The 16,470-nt window shown below is 39.7% G+C and overlaps 2 protein-coding genes across 5 annotated transcripts; both read right to left on the bottom strand.

Moving 5' to 3' along the window:
* Nucleotides 1-653: 653 nt before the first annotated feature.
* Nucleotides 654-4,762, bottom strand: tusc2a (tumor suppressor 2, mitochondrial calcium regulator a). 3 transcript variants are annotated; one of them, XM_044348474.1, is made up of 4 exons: nucleotides 4,283-4,762; nucleotides 3,533-3,775; nucleotides 1,505-1,625; nucleotides 654-1,409 (listed from the first exon to the last, which is right to left on the bottom strand). In XM_044348474.1, exons 2-4 carry the CDS (start codon nucleotides 3,679-3,681, stop codon nucleotides 1,344-1,346), a joined length of 336 nt encoding a protein of 111 aa, XP_044204409.1. In that variant the 5' UTR covers nucleotides 3,682-3,775; nucleotides 4,283-4,762; the 3' UTR covers nucleotides 654-1,343. The 3 variants fall into 3 exon arrangements, with proteins under 3 accessions (XP_044204409.1, XP_044204408.1, XP_044204410.1); XM_044348473.1 differs by having other exon boundaries at nucleotides 4,535-4,762; XM_044348475.1 differs by having other exon boundaries at nucleotides 4,364-4,507.
* A 98-nt stretch (nucleotides 4,763-4,860) lies between these two features.
* Nucleotides 4,861-16,231, bottom strand: LOC122980443 (ras association domain-containing protein 1-like). Of its 2 annotated transcripts, XM_044348471.1 has the most exons (7): nucleotides 15,953-16,231; nucleotides 14,309-14,661; nucleotides 13,154-13,278; nucleotides 6,772-6,876; nucleotides 6,396-6,681; nucleotides 6,159-6,274; nucleotides 4,861-6,039 (listed from the first exon to the last, which is right to left on the bottom strand). In XM_044348471.1, exons 2-7 carry the CDS (start codon nucleotides 14,625-14,627, stop codon nucleotides 5,893-5,895), a joined length of 1,098 nt encoding a protein of 365 aa, XP_044204406.1. In that variant the 5' UTR covers nucleotides 14,628-14,661; nucleotides 15,953-16,231; the 3' UTR covers nucleotides 4,861-5,892. The 2 variants fall into 2 exon arrangements, with proteins under 2 accessions (XP_044204406.1, XP_044204407.1); XM_044348472.1 differs by lacking the exons at nucleotides 13,154-13,278; nucleotides 14,309-14,661; nucleotides 15,953-16,231 and adding an exon at nucleotides 9,113-9,618.
* Between the last annotated feature and the right edge of the window lie 239 nt (nucleotides 16,232-16,470).

Raw genomic sequence — 16,470 nt, 5'->3', positions numbered from 1 at the left:
ATTGAAATAGGTTTTTCTTGCTGTAATCATTCCTCCTGTTCATACTGATCATTAAGAGACGTCTTCCTACAATATAAGTGATGAGGGACAAAATCCACAGTCCTTCTGTGCAAAACTGTTTAAAAGTTTATCTGAAGCTAATATGAGGCTTCAAACTGAGTGGATATCTTTGAAAGTTAAAGTCTTTTTAGCGCCAAATTCCTTCTTTTTGTTCAATCTTTCCACTGCAGCTGAACAGGAAAACACTATCCGGGGAAAAACAATTAGGGAAACTAAAAAGACCGTAACTGTGGAAGATATGCATTTTATTTGACTAACCTTCAGATAAACTTTTAAAAACACTTTTGCACAAGACTGTGGATTTTGTCCCCCATCACTTAAATTCGAAGTGTATTTGGTGAGCAAAACCTGTTTAAGTGTTGATTTGGGCACCTGACTATTTTAAGACTTGAAAAATTGTGACCCTGTCCTTTAATCTTCTCATCTAACTCTATGCAAATAAGCACATTTCCCAACATGCCCACCACCCGTTTACATAAAGTAAGACGTGTATGTGACCAAAGACCGTTTATTATGTGTACACAAATACTGCTTGGAGGATATCCCACTGATAACTGGAGGGCACAACATAAAGGATTTCTTGACTCAAGACATTCAGCTCAGTAAACCATTTATTCAAGTATTTCCAACTAAGAAATCTGAAATTATGTACAGTACATTATGTTCACTAGTGCAGGTCTGAGCTTCAGAGACAGACTCAGACATGACAATACAGAACGTGACGATATATACAATAAATTTCACAATCCTTCATGATCCTACCCCTGGAACTACAACTCGCATCCCTCTGACACACATTCACCCAAACAAACCTAAATTGCACACATGTACACATACAGAGACACATACAGTTTCTACCACTCTACGTCTCACAGAAGGCATAAACCGTTAAAGCCTTTTCACATCAAGGATGTTTTTCCCTGCAAAAAAACTCATACGAGAGATACAGCTCAGTTTGATGTCATCTCTAAGACTGCTTACATATCAGCTGGGTAGTGGAAACACAACTTGTTACCTTCACTACTTCTGTGAATGTCAAAATATGAATTTTAGTGAAACAGGGCACCCTCTGATGATAGTTGAATTCAAATGTATAACATTTCATTCAATGCATCAGTTGAATATGTCATATTGAATATCGCTTTTTCTCTCTCCGGACCACACAGTCCCAGTCTTGTCCACAACACTTGAGATTGGAACAAGACTTTGGTCCGACTCTTTTTTTTTTTCTGAGAAGAGTAGCTGTGGCAGAGTTTCATATAAGATCTGTCCTGTGCAACATTTCACACCTCACAGAGGACGATGGGGAAATCCACATGAATACATGGGTGGTCGAGCTTCACGATGCCCTGAAAGATATAAACAACAATATTCAAGTTGACAAATCATTCAAAACACTGTTCAACAAGGTCGGCATTATTGATAAAATTTGGCCCCAGCTCACCTGTGGAATCAGATTTTTCTGAATCCTCTTCAACTTGGACTTTTTCCTGCCGTTTTTTGTCACCACCGTCTCTTCATAGAATTCATGGGCGAGGTCACCGTCCTCGTCGTAATACAAAGAACTGCCGACAAAACAAATAAACAAACACTCTGAAACTGTGTGACAGAAGAGGCAACTTGCATCAACTGTTTCAGTGTGTTTCAGTTTTATGTGCAAAGTTTTTGAGAGTTCCACCCTCACTGATTGATGTGCCTACAAATTGCTTTTTAGTATTTTAACTATTTATTGTATTATTTTGTTCTACAGGTAAAGGACAGGTTCAAAATTTTTCAAGTCTGTCTTAAAACAACAGTCAGGTGCCCAAATGAACATTGAAACAGGAAAATTGATTACAGCAAGGAAAACCTCTTTCAGTGCTCATATGGACACCTGACTGAACCGATCCTTTAAGTACACCTCTAGGAATTAATGAAGTTATTAAATTGAATTGATCCACACACCTCACTGTGGACAGTTTTCATTAGGACTATTTCTTCAGTCAAGTCTGTTATTTATCCTGTTTAACTGAGACATTGGACCTCATTCACTAATATGTGCGTAGAAATGTTCTTACTTGGCGCACAAAATAAATGCACATGCAAAATAACCGTCATGACACATGCACAGGCCAATTTTGTTCTTACCTCTGTGTGTATGTTAGTGAATCAGAATCATTCTAAATTGACAGCTGTGTGCCCGCTATCAGTAATTAACACACTACCACGCCCCCATTTCTCTATATGAGGAAAGCTGTGTTGGAGCGGTGCAGCAGTGGAGAGAGCTGTCACTCATTGCAAAGAAGACTATGATGGTAAAAATGTAGAAAAACTTTACTGCTGGTGAAATACAAACAGTTTCAGGAGTAAAAGTTACAAAATGAAGATCTGGCTGGTAAACATGTCATTGGCACAACTGTTTGGAGCCCGATTGTGAACCCTGTACACAGCCTGCATACTTATTGCACCACGACGAGGGAGTACGTCTGTAACAAATAAAAAGCCGGTAAATGTGTAAATCTGTGGAATTGATCTAAATAAAATCCTACTGCTGCACCAGGTGTGCAACGTGTTTCCTCTCTGTCCACAACAGGCTGTGTAGTAGTGAAGCAGAGCGTCCCTCCCTGTGTCACTACTGGACTGTCAGGCTGTGAGGACATTGAACAGGCTGCTGGTTAACCAGCTGCATATATGACAGCCAAATCTGACGGGTGAAATTAATGTCACATTCCAATATAGATATTTAGGCTACTGTCATCTAAACATGGGAAAAGGACAATTTCAATATATTAATGGTTTCTTTACATGTATGATGATGATTTATGGATCACGTCTTAGCTATTAATATTATAATTTGCAAATAAATTGTGTATTATTAGCAATTTCATATTTTCAAATGTTGTATATTTAGGCCCAATCATTTTTTAAATAATTGTGGCTCTAATATACTGTTCACATTGAATAAATATTGACTGTATCATTTTTTTAAGACCCTGGGACATTTATGGTTTGTGCGTATGCACAAATTCAGGTCAGAACATGTTGATGAATCCTGAGTTTGTGCTTAGTCATACTCACAGTTAAAGCACAGATTTGTGCATAAGCAATGTTTGTGAATGAGGCCCAATGTCTCTGGAAACATACAGAGCTCTTGATATCTGGATATCTTAAAACATCAAAAGATAAAACACAAACTACCTGCATAGCAACTACATACCACAAGAGATATGAAAAAAACATGCTGTGATTTGACTGACCCGACACTTTCCAATAGGGATGTATCGCACTTTTTCTCTCCTGATTCTGATACCTCAATAGAGGGTATCGCTGGCACTGAGTACCAATCTGATACCAGTACTCTCTCTTCCCCAAACTTAAAATCTCCACTGTGTGTAATTCTTTGGTACTATTTTTATGTAAGGAAAGAGAAGCCAAGGGTTTGTTGTGGCAGTAAACACCAAGTCACCCTAATTTCTAATAATGCAGTATTTACCTCCGCCTGGTAAATACAAATGGTGTTGCGTTTCTGGAACCTTTGAGCCGGGCCAAAGACTGCTCGTTCCCATCAGTGGCAGAGTCGCCTCCAGCTCCACTGCCTGAGAAAGGCCAGACACCTTTGGCTTTGGATCCACTTCCTCCCATTCTCTCAGAGATAAGGCATAGTTAGTCCCCAGTTGAAGCTTTCAATCTGGATGGTGACCAGACACTCTCAACACTTCCTTACCAAAGCCAGGATCTGGAAAGTAAACGTGCACAAAGACAGGACACATTTCCAATCAGACTTTCACTGCTTGGCACTGTTGAATAGTGGACACACCTCAGTAATGCTACTGCCTATTTTAATGCATAATTTATTTAGTAAGAGACTGATTGGATCTTATTTATCGATTGCAATATATTTAATGTACAGTTAGCAGTAGTATCAATATGGTTAATGCCAATTTGACCCAGTTTGTCCAATGTAGACGCAGCTGCATCAAACCAAATGCTGACACAATAATTATTAAGACCCTCAAGCTTAGATTAAACTATTATCAACATATCAACTCACTAAATATGACATTTTATAACATGTCAACATGGTCTCCTCTTATTTTATTCTCGATTATTGTTACGTTATGCTAGCTTTATAGGAAGCTAACGAACTGGGCCAAACAGCCGAACTCTAAACGCAATGATTCATAATTATGGTTACATCGCTTAATTAACTCATACAAACACAGCTGTCTTTGACATAACGTACCTAATATGCATTGCCTATATTTAATACAAGCGTCCGTCCGGTATCCACTCAACGTCACTATTAATAACTCGCTAACGGTACCTGCACAATTAGGTGAGCTAGCCTGTTAGCTTCTGCCACTGACGCAGGTTAGCTGAAGTGGCTAAACTAGCAGAAAAAGCAGAGCGATGTCTGTGAAACATACACAGGATTATCTTAGATTTACGCCACTAAAACAGCACTACCGATATACTCTTCTGGATAACATCCTACCTTATGATTTACTGTTAAATCTTCATGTCTTGTCATAACTTTAAGCACCAGCTACGTTAGCTAGCGTTAGCTGTTTTGGTCGTTGCGACGAGGCGATCAGCTGATCTGACAGGGAGGCGGCAGCGACTCAGTGACGACTCAACGTCCAAGATCTAAACTTCAATTCATTCTAGCTTTCAATTATTTGTCTACATTTGAATCGTCTCTAGTGTTTAAACAGCCTACATAATCGTAATTCAATGTTAAATACAGGAAATGTTTACTAGTAACTCTTTCAGGATCTTTTTTTCCATTCATGTTAATGACATCTGAAAAAATACAAAAACTTGACAAAACTGGAAAATTCTTTACTGATCGCAGTGCACATTTTTCACGACATTTTGAAGGTTGCTACAACATGTAAATTTGTGCATAGAAGGATACAATGAAAGTGAACTGGAGAAAAAAAACAGGAGACAAACATTTTTGTTAAAGGCTAGAAAAACAAATATATAAAGACTGACAAACAGCTTCCAGTCAGTGAAACATGTATAATATCAAAATTCATTCAAGATTCCAGTCAACCAGAGTGACTTTGACACGGTTCTCTCTGACATTCATAATTGCATACAAATGTCCATACATCAGTCATACTCGCAAATTGACACTAAAATAAAAAAAGTTGAGTTGCACCCATCAGGGGTGTCGAGAGGACATGGCAGACTTTTGAGACGGGGTCTAATGAAAATCCATATATGCTTTTCAGCTACAAATGCATTTAACTTCTGACAGGATAACATTCATCAAGATGATTATAAAGCAGGGTTTTCAGGGTGAGTTAATCTCGGACTAAACGGAATGTATTTAAACTTTGATTACATATGATACCAATTTTATATTATGCAAAACAGGAATGCAATAACACAGTGCTCGAATCTGGCACCATTTCTAAAATTGCATAACTGCCAAATGGATTTTCAATATTGTAAAATGACAAAATCATCACTGTCGTTTTCGTTAAAGTTAAAGTGACACAACTGAGGTGCACAGGATAATCAGATGGTACCCAATAATTAATGAAATTACTGGATACAACCACCGTCTCATCTGCCAGTCTTCATTTCTCTCAACTCATTCTCTCAGGCACATCAGACTCTCCAGGTGTAAGGCACTTCTCATCTCTCGCATCATCTCACACGCACATTCGCGCTAGCTCTCTCTCTCTCATTGTCTTGCGCCCTTTCTCACTCTCTCGTTCACCGAAGAGGTGTTTTTTGAGTTGTGTTCTCTGGGATCTTTGGATGCAGCGATGACTGGTCATCATCAGGTGATTTGTCCAGCCATGAGGTGCACGTTTAAACCCCGAGCGCAGAGTCGTCTCAGCCGGGAGTGGAGCCAGCCAAAGCCTCCTGCATCTTAATGCGGGCCAGGGTGTATCGCTGCACTATCTGCTTGACGTGCTCCTCTTCTTCGCGCTGCAGGATGCGCAGGAAGTTCTTCAACTCAGGCATGGAGAAGGCGTGCCACTGCAGGTAGTAAGCAGGAAAAACTGCATTAATGTATGTTCAGTACATAAACAATCTTTGGAGGCTCGAACATGTGGTTTTGATGTTGTTATTAACAGGTATGTTCATGTTATACTCACATTGACTTCTCCAGTTTCATTCTCTTTCAGAACAAAACTGAGGACTTTCTCATTGGGTCCGGCATTCAGACGCAGGCGGAGGGGATGCTCAACATCAGGCAGCTTACGAAGATAAACTTAAGGAGATAAAGATGAAAATACTCGATTTAAAAACACATTTCAATTTTTTTTAAAAAGTGTATAATGAGAAAAAGACAAGAGTTCAACACGTAAATGTTATAAAAAAGGGAGTAATACCTTGGTCATGACGCTCGCTGCGCTCAAACAGAGCAAACTTGCCAGGATTGTCCACCACAGTAAACTTTTTCAGCAAAGCCTCGATGACTTCACGAGCGGAAGTGCGAGAGCTGATGTGCAGGTGCTTGGATGCGTCCTTTGGCAGGTAGAAAGAGGTGCGGCGCTTCACTCCAGCAGCCTTCCTCGCTCCAGTGTCGTGTCCTCCTTTCTTCGGCTGTGGAACCGACACTGGCCGCGCCAGCTTAAACTGCACCTTTATGAAGCCAGTGTAGGAACCATCCTTGTTCTGTTGAGAAAAATAAAATGTTACACTGACAGAAGAACACTTTTATGTTAAAATACATGAGCTTGGTGCAGTAAAAAAAACAATACTCACCATGTTCATGAACAGATTGCTGTTGATTTGAGCGTTGTATTCCTTCAACTTCTGCTGGATATCTGCAGTTGTCAACTCCTGCTTCCCCAAATCAATTTGTTCATCCTAGAGGAAACAGTTACAGTATTTAACCACCAGGTGTCAGTGCTCCCCTCCAAATCAAAACAAGAGGAAAACAAGCCCAGCACGACACAGACGATACGCCAGTACAAGAAGGAACACTTGATACGACCTTGGGTTGTAACATTGTTCCTTAAAAATATCACATTCTATTCTGCAAAAACATTAGGGGCACCCTGTATCTATCCAATCACAATACGGCGCTTCTGATTGTGAAAGAGCAGTTCACAAGGGCGTTCACATTGGAAAATAATCCCTTGACGACATATTGTTTAATTAAAGTGTGTCTTTCAGTGGGAGGAATTGAGAATGTGTTTTTACTGCTTAGAGTCAAGGCAACTTGACAACTTCAAAAAGACTGTTGAGCAACAGGAACAGAAACTGTGATCAAAATATGATCTTAACACAATATATAAAAAGTTTTTTATTCCAGCAGGATTGTTTGAAGATGTGTGAAGGAGAATCACAAACACCCAACACTTTAAAAAAAGGTTTTGTTTGTTGGCTGTCTGTATGGTTACACTCTTTCTAAACAGTGAGCACTAGTTGCATCAGACTGCAAACTTCCTGTCAACGTAGCAGAGGCGAAAAAAAACGATGATGTCAGCCCTGCCCAATCCTGTTCGACATGCTCTGCTCTCTTGCCGTAGGAGGGCTGAACGGGAGGGGAGAGAGAGAGAGAGGACGAGGTGAGGGCGTGTGGAACTTGCAGCTGTTTGCTATGACTGCGACCAACGGCCCCGCATTGCATTCCACGACATGGTATTCATGTAAAAATAGCTTCCCCTCTCAGGCTCTCCCAAGTGGGAGAGACAATGCCCTCCCTTGTGTTACAGGCACATCCTGTGAAGTCAGCTGCCTCATCAACCGCACTCTCCCAGTCATGCTTCACTCATGTTTCAGTCATGCACATTGGGCCTATTGGCTGAATTAAGGCTTTTCCTGTGTCTAACGACCAGTTGGTATTTCCTGTGTAAAAAAAAAACAAAACTGTGAGGCAGCACAAATCTATTTTCCATACTGTATGCCAGCTATTTCCTCTTGGTAGGAGTAGGAGTAAAATCCAAAGATCAATATCCATTAAATCTTATGGATGTGGCCAACATTGGCCCTAAGGCACATTTGTCATTTTTACACTAATGTTTCAGCACAAATACAGGAAAACTCTATTGTTCTCTAACCTTTGTCCTACCTCCATCTAATTGAGCTGCTGAACTCCAGACTACCTAATGGAAAAATAAACCAAGCAAAGTTGCAAGTAACTGTGTGGCCTATAAATCGATGTCAAGCGGAAGAAGATCAATAGTAGCAATCCTTAGGCAGATTGAAAGACTGAAGAGTTAATGTGCTGCTGTTAACCAGCCAATAAATCAATATGTGGGCCAAGTTGAGCTTTCCAATATGGAAAGTAAACTGTCTCTCCACATGCCCACATAAGGAGTGTCATATAAATACTGCGTAGAATGTGCCAGCAACATAAAATAAACACAGACTCTGTAGAGACGCAGGATGATGAATGTCAGTGAGTTTATACAGTAAACAGTGTCTGTTTCTCACTAAAGAAAGCCGATAGCTGAGTGGGTGTGAATGACAAAAGGGGAATAGAAAATGAAGAAGTCCAAAACAGCATATGACTCATCTGTGATTAAGAAATTAGTGTGAAAAACCTGAGAGACAAGTGACTGAATGCTGGGTGTTGAGGTTGGAAACATGAGGAGCCGGTGTGCGTCACGAAACACTGCATTTCGGTTGTTCTCGGTATGAGGTCAACTGTGGGCCTCGGCGCTGATGTGTGTGTGTGTATGTTTTTAATCCAAAAACCCCATACAGGCAGGCCAGTGCTGATATGTATTTTACAAAGTTCAGAGGACTTAAGTGTGTTTACTCAAAACTGGAGGAACCTGAACTCCACCCATTAGCCTAAAAGCCCCAGGTTTACTTGGAAAGCAACTTGTCTGCACTGCCAGGGACCCTTAAGCAAAACACACACTTCCCAGCAGCAGGGGTGCTACTGAGAAACTCGTCCTGACCTATGACTCCTAAATACATGAAATAAGTATTCAATTTAAACAAAATAACTGACACAACGGGGTCTGAAACATCAAATAACGCGAGACTAACAGCTCAATGAATCACCCACCACCCATCCCTCTAGATTGACTTACTTTCACATTTAAGTTAGCACTTCTACTGTTTATTTATGATCAGTTCTCCCTCTCACCTTCTTAACATTCACGTTAGCTTTCCGGCTTTTGGGGAAGAAAGATGTCCGGGCGGTGAAGTACTGCTCAAACTCGGTGTCCGAGTCTTCCTCACTGCAGTAGCCGCTGCTGGTGGAGCTGCCCCAGGTCATCTCGAAGGAGGGAGTTTTGTCCGAGCTTCTCGCCTCGCTTGTCATGCTGACTAACTGTTGTTTAAACTTTTCTAACTTACACTTGACTTACGTCGACTAAAAGTGTGTAAATAAACCACTTTTCGCTAAGTCTGATGTGGATTTTACCGACACAAAACTGACCAAACGGAAGAAAATGTTCTCAATACGTTGTTAACGGTAACGGTCGCTAATGTCTACAGATAACTACTCTCACAGGCGACGAGATCTCTCTGAAGCGTCTTGTTAACAAATCTAGTCAAAAAAATCCAACTGACTTTTTCCCACTAACTTATCCTACCGGCCACGTTTCCACGGTACAAGCTATGTGAAACAGGATGTATTCAGACCCCCGCCCTCGGCACCGCTTCCTCCCCCCCCCCCGCTGTGGCCCCACCCAGGCCGTTGAGTTTGAGTTTGGAAAATACACAAAACCACCGCAGACGGTCGCGATTGGACGTAGAAGGGAAATACCAGAAACTTCACCCTACCCTGCCCCCTCTCTCTGCCGCTGCCGCCTCCTCCTTCTCGCCAGATTTGTTTTCCTAGGACGACGAAGTCATGACCCACCCCACTCTACCTCTGATTGGCTAGTACCCGTTGCCTTCTTTGATTGGGTTAATCAGGGTTAGGCATGAGGAATGAGATTGGTTAAGGTTGGGGTGAGAATATCACGCTAAGCCAATCAGAGGCAGAGTAGGACGGGTCATGACTTCGCCATCCTAGGAAAAAAAAGAAAAAAAACGACTCCCTCCCAGGGATGCTGCTGCTGTTTCCCCGCCGTTGAGTGTTTCCGGAGACATGTGATGATGGAACACTGGTCACACATTCATGGGTCACACCACACACAGCAGTGGACAACATGTGACTTTACTTCCTCTCAGCATGTCAATTGTACAGATACTAATCTTTAAGAGCCCCTCAAAACATGTTTAAGGATGTATATAAAATACTCCACTTTGAATAATAATTTGTGTCTGACAGGGGGTTCTCCCTCATTAAAAAAAATCCAGAATTTGTAAATATGCAAATATATTTCATTTAAAAAGTTTAACTGCTGGACACAAGACGTCTCCTATTTCACAATGTGCACTGGAGGCTTCAAGCTTCCACATAACACTTGCAAAAGTTCATTACTGGACCAAGATTTGCTTCCAAACTGTTTGTAATGGCACAAATCAAGCTTTTAGGCCTGCCCCTTAAAATCAGATTTTTAACGAGCTCAGAGAAACTTTCCACTTTCAGCAGATGAATGTGAAAACATCCTTCTAGTGTCAAACTCTGCACACACGTCATTCAGCACAGTGAAGCTTAAACATCAAACCAAAGGAACAAGAAGAAAAACATATTTTTGAGTGGAGGGGAACATTAAGATACTTGAGAGTGCTTTAATCTGAGAGAAAGGGGCAGATACCCTGGGGCCATGGCCCACCAGAGTCCCCTAAAAGCCACCATTTAGTGTGCAGACTACTGATATGCAACAGAATAATCTGATATTGGTGCAATATTTCCAGTCAACAATAAACTATTAGTCCATTAATCAATGAGTTGATAAGAAAATAAAAGAATCAATTCCATAGAATCAGGGAAGTCACAAGGGGCAGATAACAAACAAACAAACAAACAAACAAACACACACACACACAAAATGAGGGCTGCAGCTATTGATTAACCTGTTGATTATTTTCTCGAATAATCAATTGGTTGTTTGGTCCATAAAATGTCAGAAAATGGTGAAAAATGTTGATCACTGTTTCCCGGAGCACAAGGAGTGTGTAAAACTGGTGGAGTGCCCCTTTAATCGATCACTGTATTGATAATTAATTAATAATTTGAGTCACCTTTTCAAGGAAAAGCAGCAAACATTTGGTGGTACCACCTTCTTAAATATGAGTATATTCTGCTTTTCTCTGTTTAAGTCTGACAAAACAAGCACTATGAATATGTTACCTTTGATTTTCTTATATTTTTTGACATTTTATAGAAAAATTATTAATCGAGAAAATACAGGCATATTAATTAATAAAACATAAGTTGCAGCTTTAATTTCAAATACAGCAATGTGAACACTTTAAACTGATGCTATAATGTGACTGTAAAGATGTAGGGAATCATGTCGCGTCTCAAATCCATAATATACTAATTATATATTTTACATACAGTACTAATCATCATAGTATGGGCTTTGTTTTAGCTGTAAGTATAAAAATCAACATACTTTACCATTTTATAATAACAGGAATGAAACTTTGGGATGTTATTTCCAATTAAACTGAACAAATAAGAAACAGAAACTTTTAGTTTTCCAAGATCTTTCTGGAGCTGTCTCACCACCATTTAACAATTTTATTTTTGTTGATAAAATAATCTTTTATTTCTTTTAGAGGCTGTGTTTTGAAAAGATTTCCTCTCATTCATCTACGACACTGCACCTCTTACTGTAGCCTTTTAAATATTTTGTGATTCAAGGAGAAGATAAAAACTAAAAGCTCAGGCCCTGAATTACTGCCAGACTGATGATCACATTTCAAACCCTTGTTGAACCAAAGGTAACCAATAGTACAGCAGAAATCTTAATATTTTAACTTCTGTAAACTCTTACAGAAGTAAAAATGAGAAAAATTACCATTTTCTGCCTTTATTCTGATGCCAAACATAATGATTTCTGCATGTTTTGTTATTCCTTTTGTTATTTGATTTGTTGGTATTTTTTGCAACAGGTTGTTTTCATGGCAGGCAGTTTAATACTTCATATCAGGAAAAGCACAGATGTTACTTATAACACTAATTATGTTCTAATATTGTGTGTGCATGACTCACTGGAACACTGCAATCATTACTGTTACTGGTTACACCTGTGCTTTTCCTGCTGTGACAACCAAAGCACCAACAATATTTCAGGTCATGTTATCACGCTCGGCTGAACAGCTTGCTGAAGTTTTTACATTCCTCCTTTGATAAGCAACAGTTGCTTGATAAAACCCAGAACCCTGCTGCATTGAGTAACCATTGGCTTATACCTTGATCTCCCTCTTTATAAATAATAATACTCTGGTACAGAAAAACACATGGTGAGGAACGCTATTCCAGTAAGATTTTAGATACAACAGCACGGGCCTGACTCTGCTGAAACAAACAAGAACCTCCTACACTAGTCACCAGTTAATGGTATAGCTTGTTTATCTAGACAGGGAATATTAGTCTTTTAATGAACTGAAATGAGGATGTTTTATGATAAATCATAAATGTCATCTGATTTATATGCATCTTCTAGTATAGTATATGTTTGTGTATGTGTGTGCAACACCGTGCTCATTGCCAGATTTTCTCAATCAACAAACTTGCAAAAAGTTCTGCCTGTAACATTTCATGTTTCTCAACAGTGACAAACTTCCCCATCAAATCCTTTTACTTCATCTCACAGATATGATGCCGCTCTCTGTCCAACTCGACAGTACCTGGTGCTGCCCCACAATTATTGTTTTGAAGAACAGCTGTAACTGGTAACAGTAAATGTACAGTAAATCCCGACAAGGTCAGGTTATGTTTAGTTGAAGCTATGAAGTGAGAATAGTGGAACTGGGTGGACTGTGTGCATTTACTGCCGTGTAAAATGGTTCCTATTTTTGCCCATAAAACAACTGATTTGTTCCGTAAAGCAATCCAGCAGATTTATGACGCAAGTGCACATGCAATGTAGAGGCTTGTAGAAGTGACCAGTTTCCTAAGTGACTGTCTTGTGTTTAATAGCAACATTAGTGGCTCAATCTGGTAATAATTTCTTGATGCGGATGTAATAAAAGGAAATAAACAATGACTACTACCAGCGTTGAGTAGAGGCAAGGCTGCACATAGAACTATTGCAGAATACTAAGCTACAAATGTCCTTACCACATTTGTGTCTGTTTCTATGGTGTGCTCGACAACACATGTGTGGTCAGCCACAGATCCTCGGTCCCAGCTGCAGTCCAACTGGATCAGGGCACGACAGCGGTAGTGGCACGTGAATTTACAGTCTGTAAGAGTGGAACATTATTAAATTTAAACAGACATTACCAAACACATAAATACATATAATGCTGCTGTCAAAAATAGTTAAGTTAATATACATGTTATATTAGAGGGCAATTCTAAATGTGTGATGTCCTCCACTGGCCGTTAATGGTTACTGCAGTTAGTTTGCTTTCTCTGCGGTTATTCTCTAGTGTCTCAAAAAATGTAAATAAATAAATGGAAAAAACACTGAAGATACACAAATATCAATACACCATCTGTTGAGTGTAGCTGTGAAAAAAAACAGCATCTAAGATACAGAATACTGAGGTCATGACAAAATATCATGTGTCAAAAATATCACACATTCTGTGAGAATATATTTACTGAGTGATTGTGGTCTTGGAAAGATGCTGTTATCAACATTGTGACATGTCCATGTTTCATGATGATTTGATTGTGGTTTCAATTTACTGTTAACAGATATTGTTTTCCTGCACATTCAGTACATTCAGTGCTACACAAACCACATCTATATTCTAGTGGGTTTCAGTTTATCAACAGGAAGTTAAAGACTTATTTCATTCTCTTAGATGAGTCCAGAGCATGAAAAGCATGCAGGTTGTCAGCAGACCCAGAGCCTAGATAATGACCAAACCACCAAAACCACTTAAACAACTTCAGGCAGGCTAGATACTGTTTGAGTTAAAAGGAAACACTGACAATCAGCTAACACCCAGTAAATAGTGTCCTAGCATTAGGCCTTTCTGACAAACTATTTATAAATGTAAAGAAGAAATTGAGAACATTTATGTCTTGGTAAATCAAGCAGTTACTTGGTAAATCAAGCAGTTAAACTTCAGATGTCTAAGAGTTAACCAGCTGAATACAGAGGTTTTTTTTAAATCTCTGTGGCTACATCTTCCTCTCTTCAACCAAATATCTCTTGTGCTCACTTTGTTCTTGCTTTCATTCCTGATCATGCATATGCAGAGAAGCAGTAAAACATGCACACACTGCAGGCGCACAAACAGCCCACATAAGCCAACTCACTGACACACCGCAGGCTCTGCTTATAAAGGCCCCAGATAAAGTCTCCGCACAGGTCACACCACGTGGGCTGAGCGTGGCTGCAGGGTTGGAAGTTGTGTCCCTCTCCCTTCTCCTCTGGGAGCTGGGGGTCTTGGGAGCTGCTCAGGACTCTGATGATGCCCACCCGGCACAGCAGATCTGGGACCTTCCCCGGGCTGATCCTCAGAGCGTTGGTTCTCTCCAGGCGAGGAGGTGAGCATGGCGAGCGCGTGCCAGTCAGCTCTATCTTCTCTTTGCCGGGCCTAAGGTCACGGAGCTCGATGAACTCCCCCAAAGACATTGTGTCACTCAGACCTTGTGTTCCTCCATCATCACTACAGACAGAAAAACAGGCTGAAAGATGCTGCAAATTATACAATTTGTCTCCTATTTTCTCTATTTAAGAATGTGATCTTGAAATTATAATGATTTGCAAAGGTTTTTATACTATTGGTGGTATTCTGTAGGCTGTCTATTAATATTTATTTGGTGTTTTTGAAAAGGTACCATTTACATTTGCTTCTATGGATTCTGAATGTTGGCTTTGATCTATTAAGAATCAAAACATGATTAGAAAAAAATCAAGGGAGATATTAGCTTTTAGACTGCCTTCACATATGAAAAACAACTGCAAAAAACATACATTTATAGGGTGGTGGCTGTTGTGTTGGTGGTTATGGTGATGTGTTCAGATACTTTACTGAAGTAAAAAAAGCCACAATTTAAAAATACTCCATTAATTATTTATTTTATTATTAATGTCCATTATATTTCCCCTATGTCATAAGTGATGCCATCAAATGTATTGTTTTGTCCAACAGTCCAAGACTAAAAAAAAAAAATCAGTTTACAATGATATAAAACAGAGAAAGGCAGCAAATTGAAGAGTTTGGGCAGAATTTGGGCATAAAGAACTGACTGAAACGAATCGATTATTGAAATAGTTGCTGATTGATTTCTAATTGTAGAAGCTCTACTTTATATACTGCTGAGCTGTTTTTATCTGTAACACATATACTTTACATGTAAAAATCCTTATCTGCAATTACAGTTGACAGATAAATGTATATTTCCCTCAGAAATGCAGTGAAGTAGAAGTATAAAATAGCATAAAATGGTCATAGTCAAGTAAACTGCACTCATAAGTAGAGTGCTACAGTAAACACACTTCATTCTACCACTGATTATGTGTACTTGTTATATAATGCTTGTTTGTTTTACTTTAGTTCATTTTAATATGGAGTAGACCTCACTCATCATTGAATTTCACATTATATGTTTTGTATATGGTGCTTGATTACCTATGTTTAGTATAGGACACGTTGCTATGTCAGAACACACTGTACAGTAATATATGATAGCATAACTTAGCGTAAGTAAAATAGGGTATGACAGCCGCCATAATGTCTTCATCTAAAACCAATTACACAAAGTTTACGCTCATACCTAAAGTGTATTTGAACATTATCCCTGGCCAGCTCCATTTGTTTAAATAAATCAATTAAAGATGCATTTAGGAAGGCTCGGAACATGAACACACAGATGTTTAGTCCCAAACAACAAGCTAAACTTTACACTTTCAAATATGTTAAGTAAAAATCTTCATTATCTTTTGATCTAACTTACCTAAACAGCAAAGGAAGCAGCCCCGTGGCAACCGCTTTGTCTCAAAACTTCTTCCATCCGAAGAAAACTTTCCGCAGACATTTCTGACGGTTTCCAAGTAACGGAGGTGTGCAGCCGCGGCCACATCTCTGGAAATAACCTCTCATCAGGCCCGGTTCCAGCTCACATCAAGAGACATGAGGCTGCAAGCGGTACCTGAGCAGCTTCTCAGGACAAACACCTTTCAAACAGTGTTGTAAGAGGAAACGGTTTATCATGAAAAAGAGAGAGTGAGATGAGACTGAGCTGTGAAGACATCCGGAATGTTTTCACATAGGGGGTGCTTCTGAGTCCGGAGCACAGCTGAGTGGGCGTTCAAAGTCCTCCACCCCTCCAACCACTGTCTCTCAGTGATGGACCTGGGTTTCCTTTACCACAGCAGTGCAAACCTGAATTATATTACATTATATGTCTTTACTAACAACTCAGACCATTTACAGGAAGTCAACATCATTCAGCCTGAACTAGCAGGAATATTA

The sequence above is a fragment of the Thunnus albacares genome, chromosome 4, assembly GCF_914725855.1.
Source record: "Thunnus albacares chromosome 4, fThuAlb1.1, whole genome shotgun sequence".
In the NCBI taxonomy this organism is placed as follows: domain Eukaryota; kingdom Metazoa; phylum Chordata; class Actinopteri; order Scombriformes; family Scombridae; genus Thunnus; species Thunnus albacares.
Note: the sequence above shows the minus strand (reverse complement) of the source record. Positions and strands in the feature narration are given on the sequence as shown.

Coding starts and splice junctions, on each gene's coding strand:
- tusc2a (XM_044348474.1), bottom strand. CDS start 3,681: ATGGGAGGAAGTGGATCCAAAGCCAAAGGTGTCTGGCCTTTCTCAGGC. Junction 1,626..3,532: donor TTTGTATTTACCAGGCGGAG/GTAAATACTGCA, acceptor TTTTGTCGGCAG/TTCTTTGTATTACGACGAGG. Junction 1,410..1,504: donor AGAAAAATCTGATTCCACAG/GTGAGCTGGGGC, acceptor TATATCTTTCAG/GGCATCGTGAAGCTCGACCA.
- LOC122980443 (XM_044348471.1), bottom strand. CDS start 14,627: ATGTCTTTGGGGGAGTTCATCGAGCTCCGTGACCTTAGGCCCGGCAAA. Junction 13,279..14,308: donor GCAGAGCCTGCGGTGTGTCA/GTGAGTTGGCTT, acceptor CCACTCTTACAG/ACTGTAAATTCACGTGCCAC. Junction 6,275..6,395: donor CAGCGAGCGTCATGACCAAG/GTATTACTCCCT, acceptor TATCTCCTTAAG/TTTATCTTCGTAAGCTGCCT.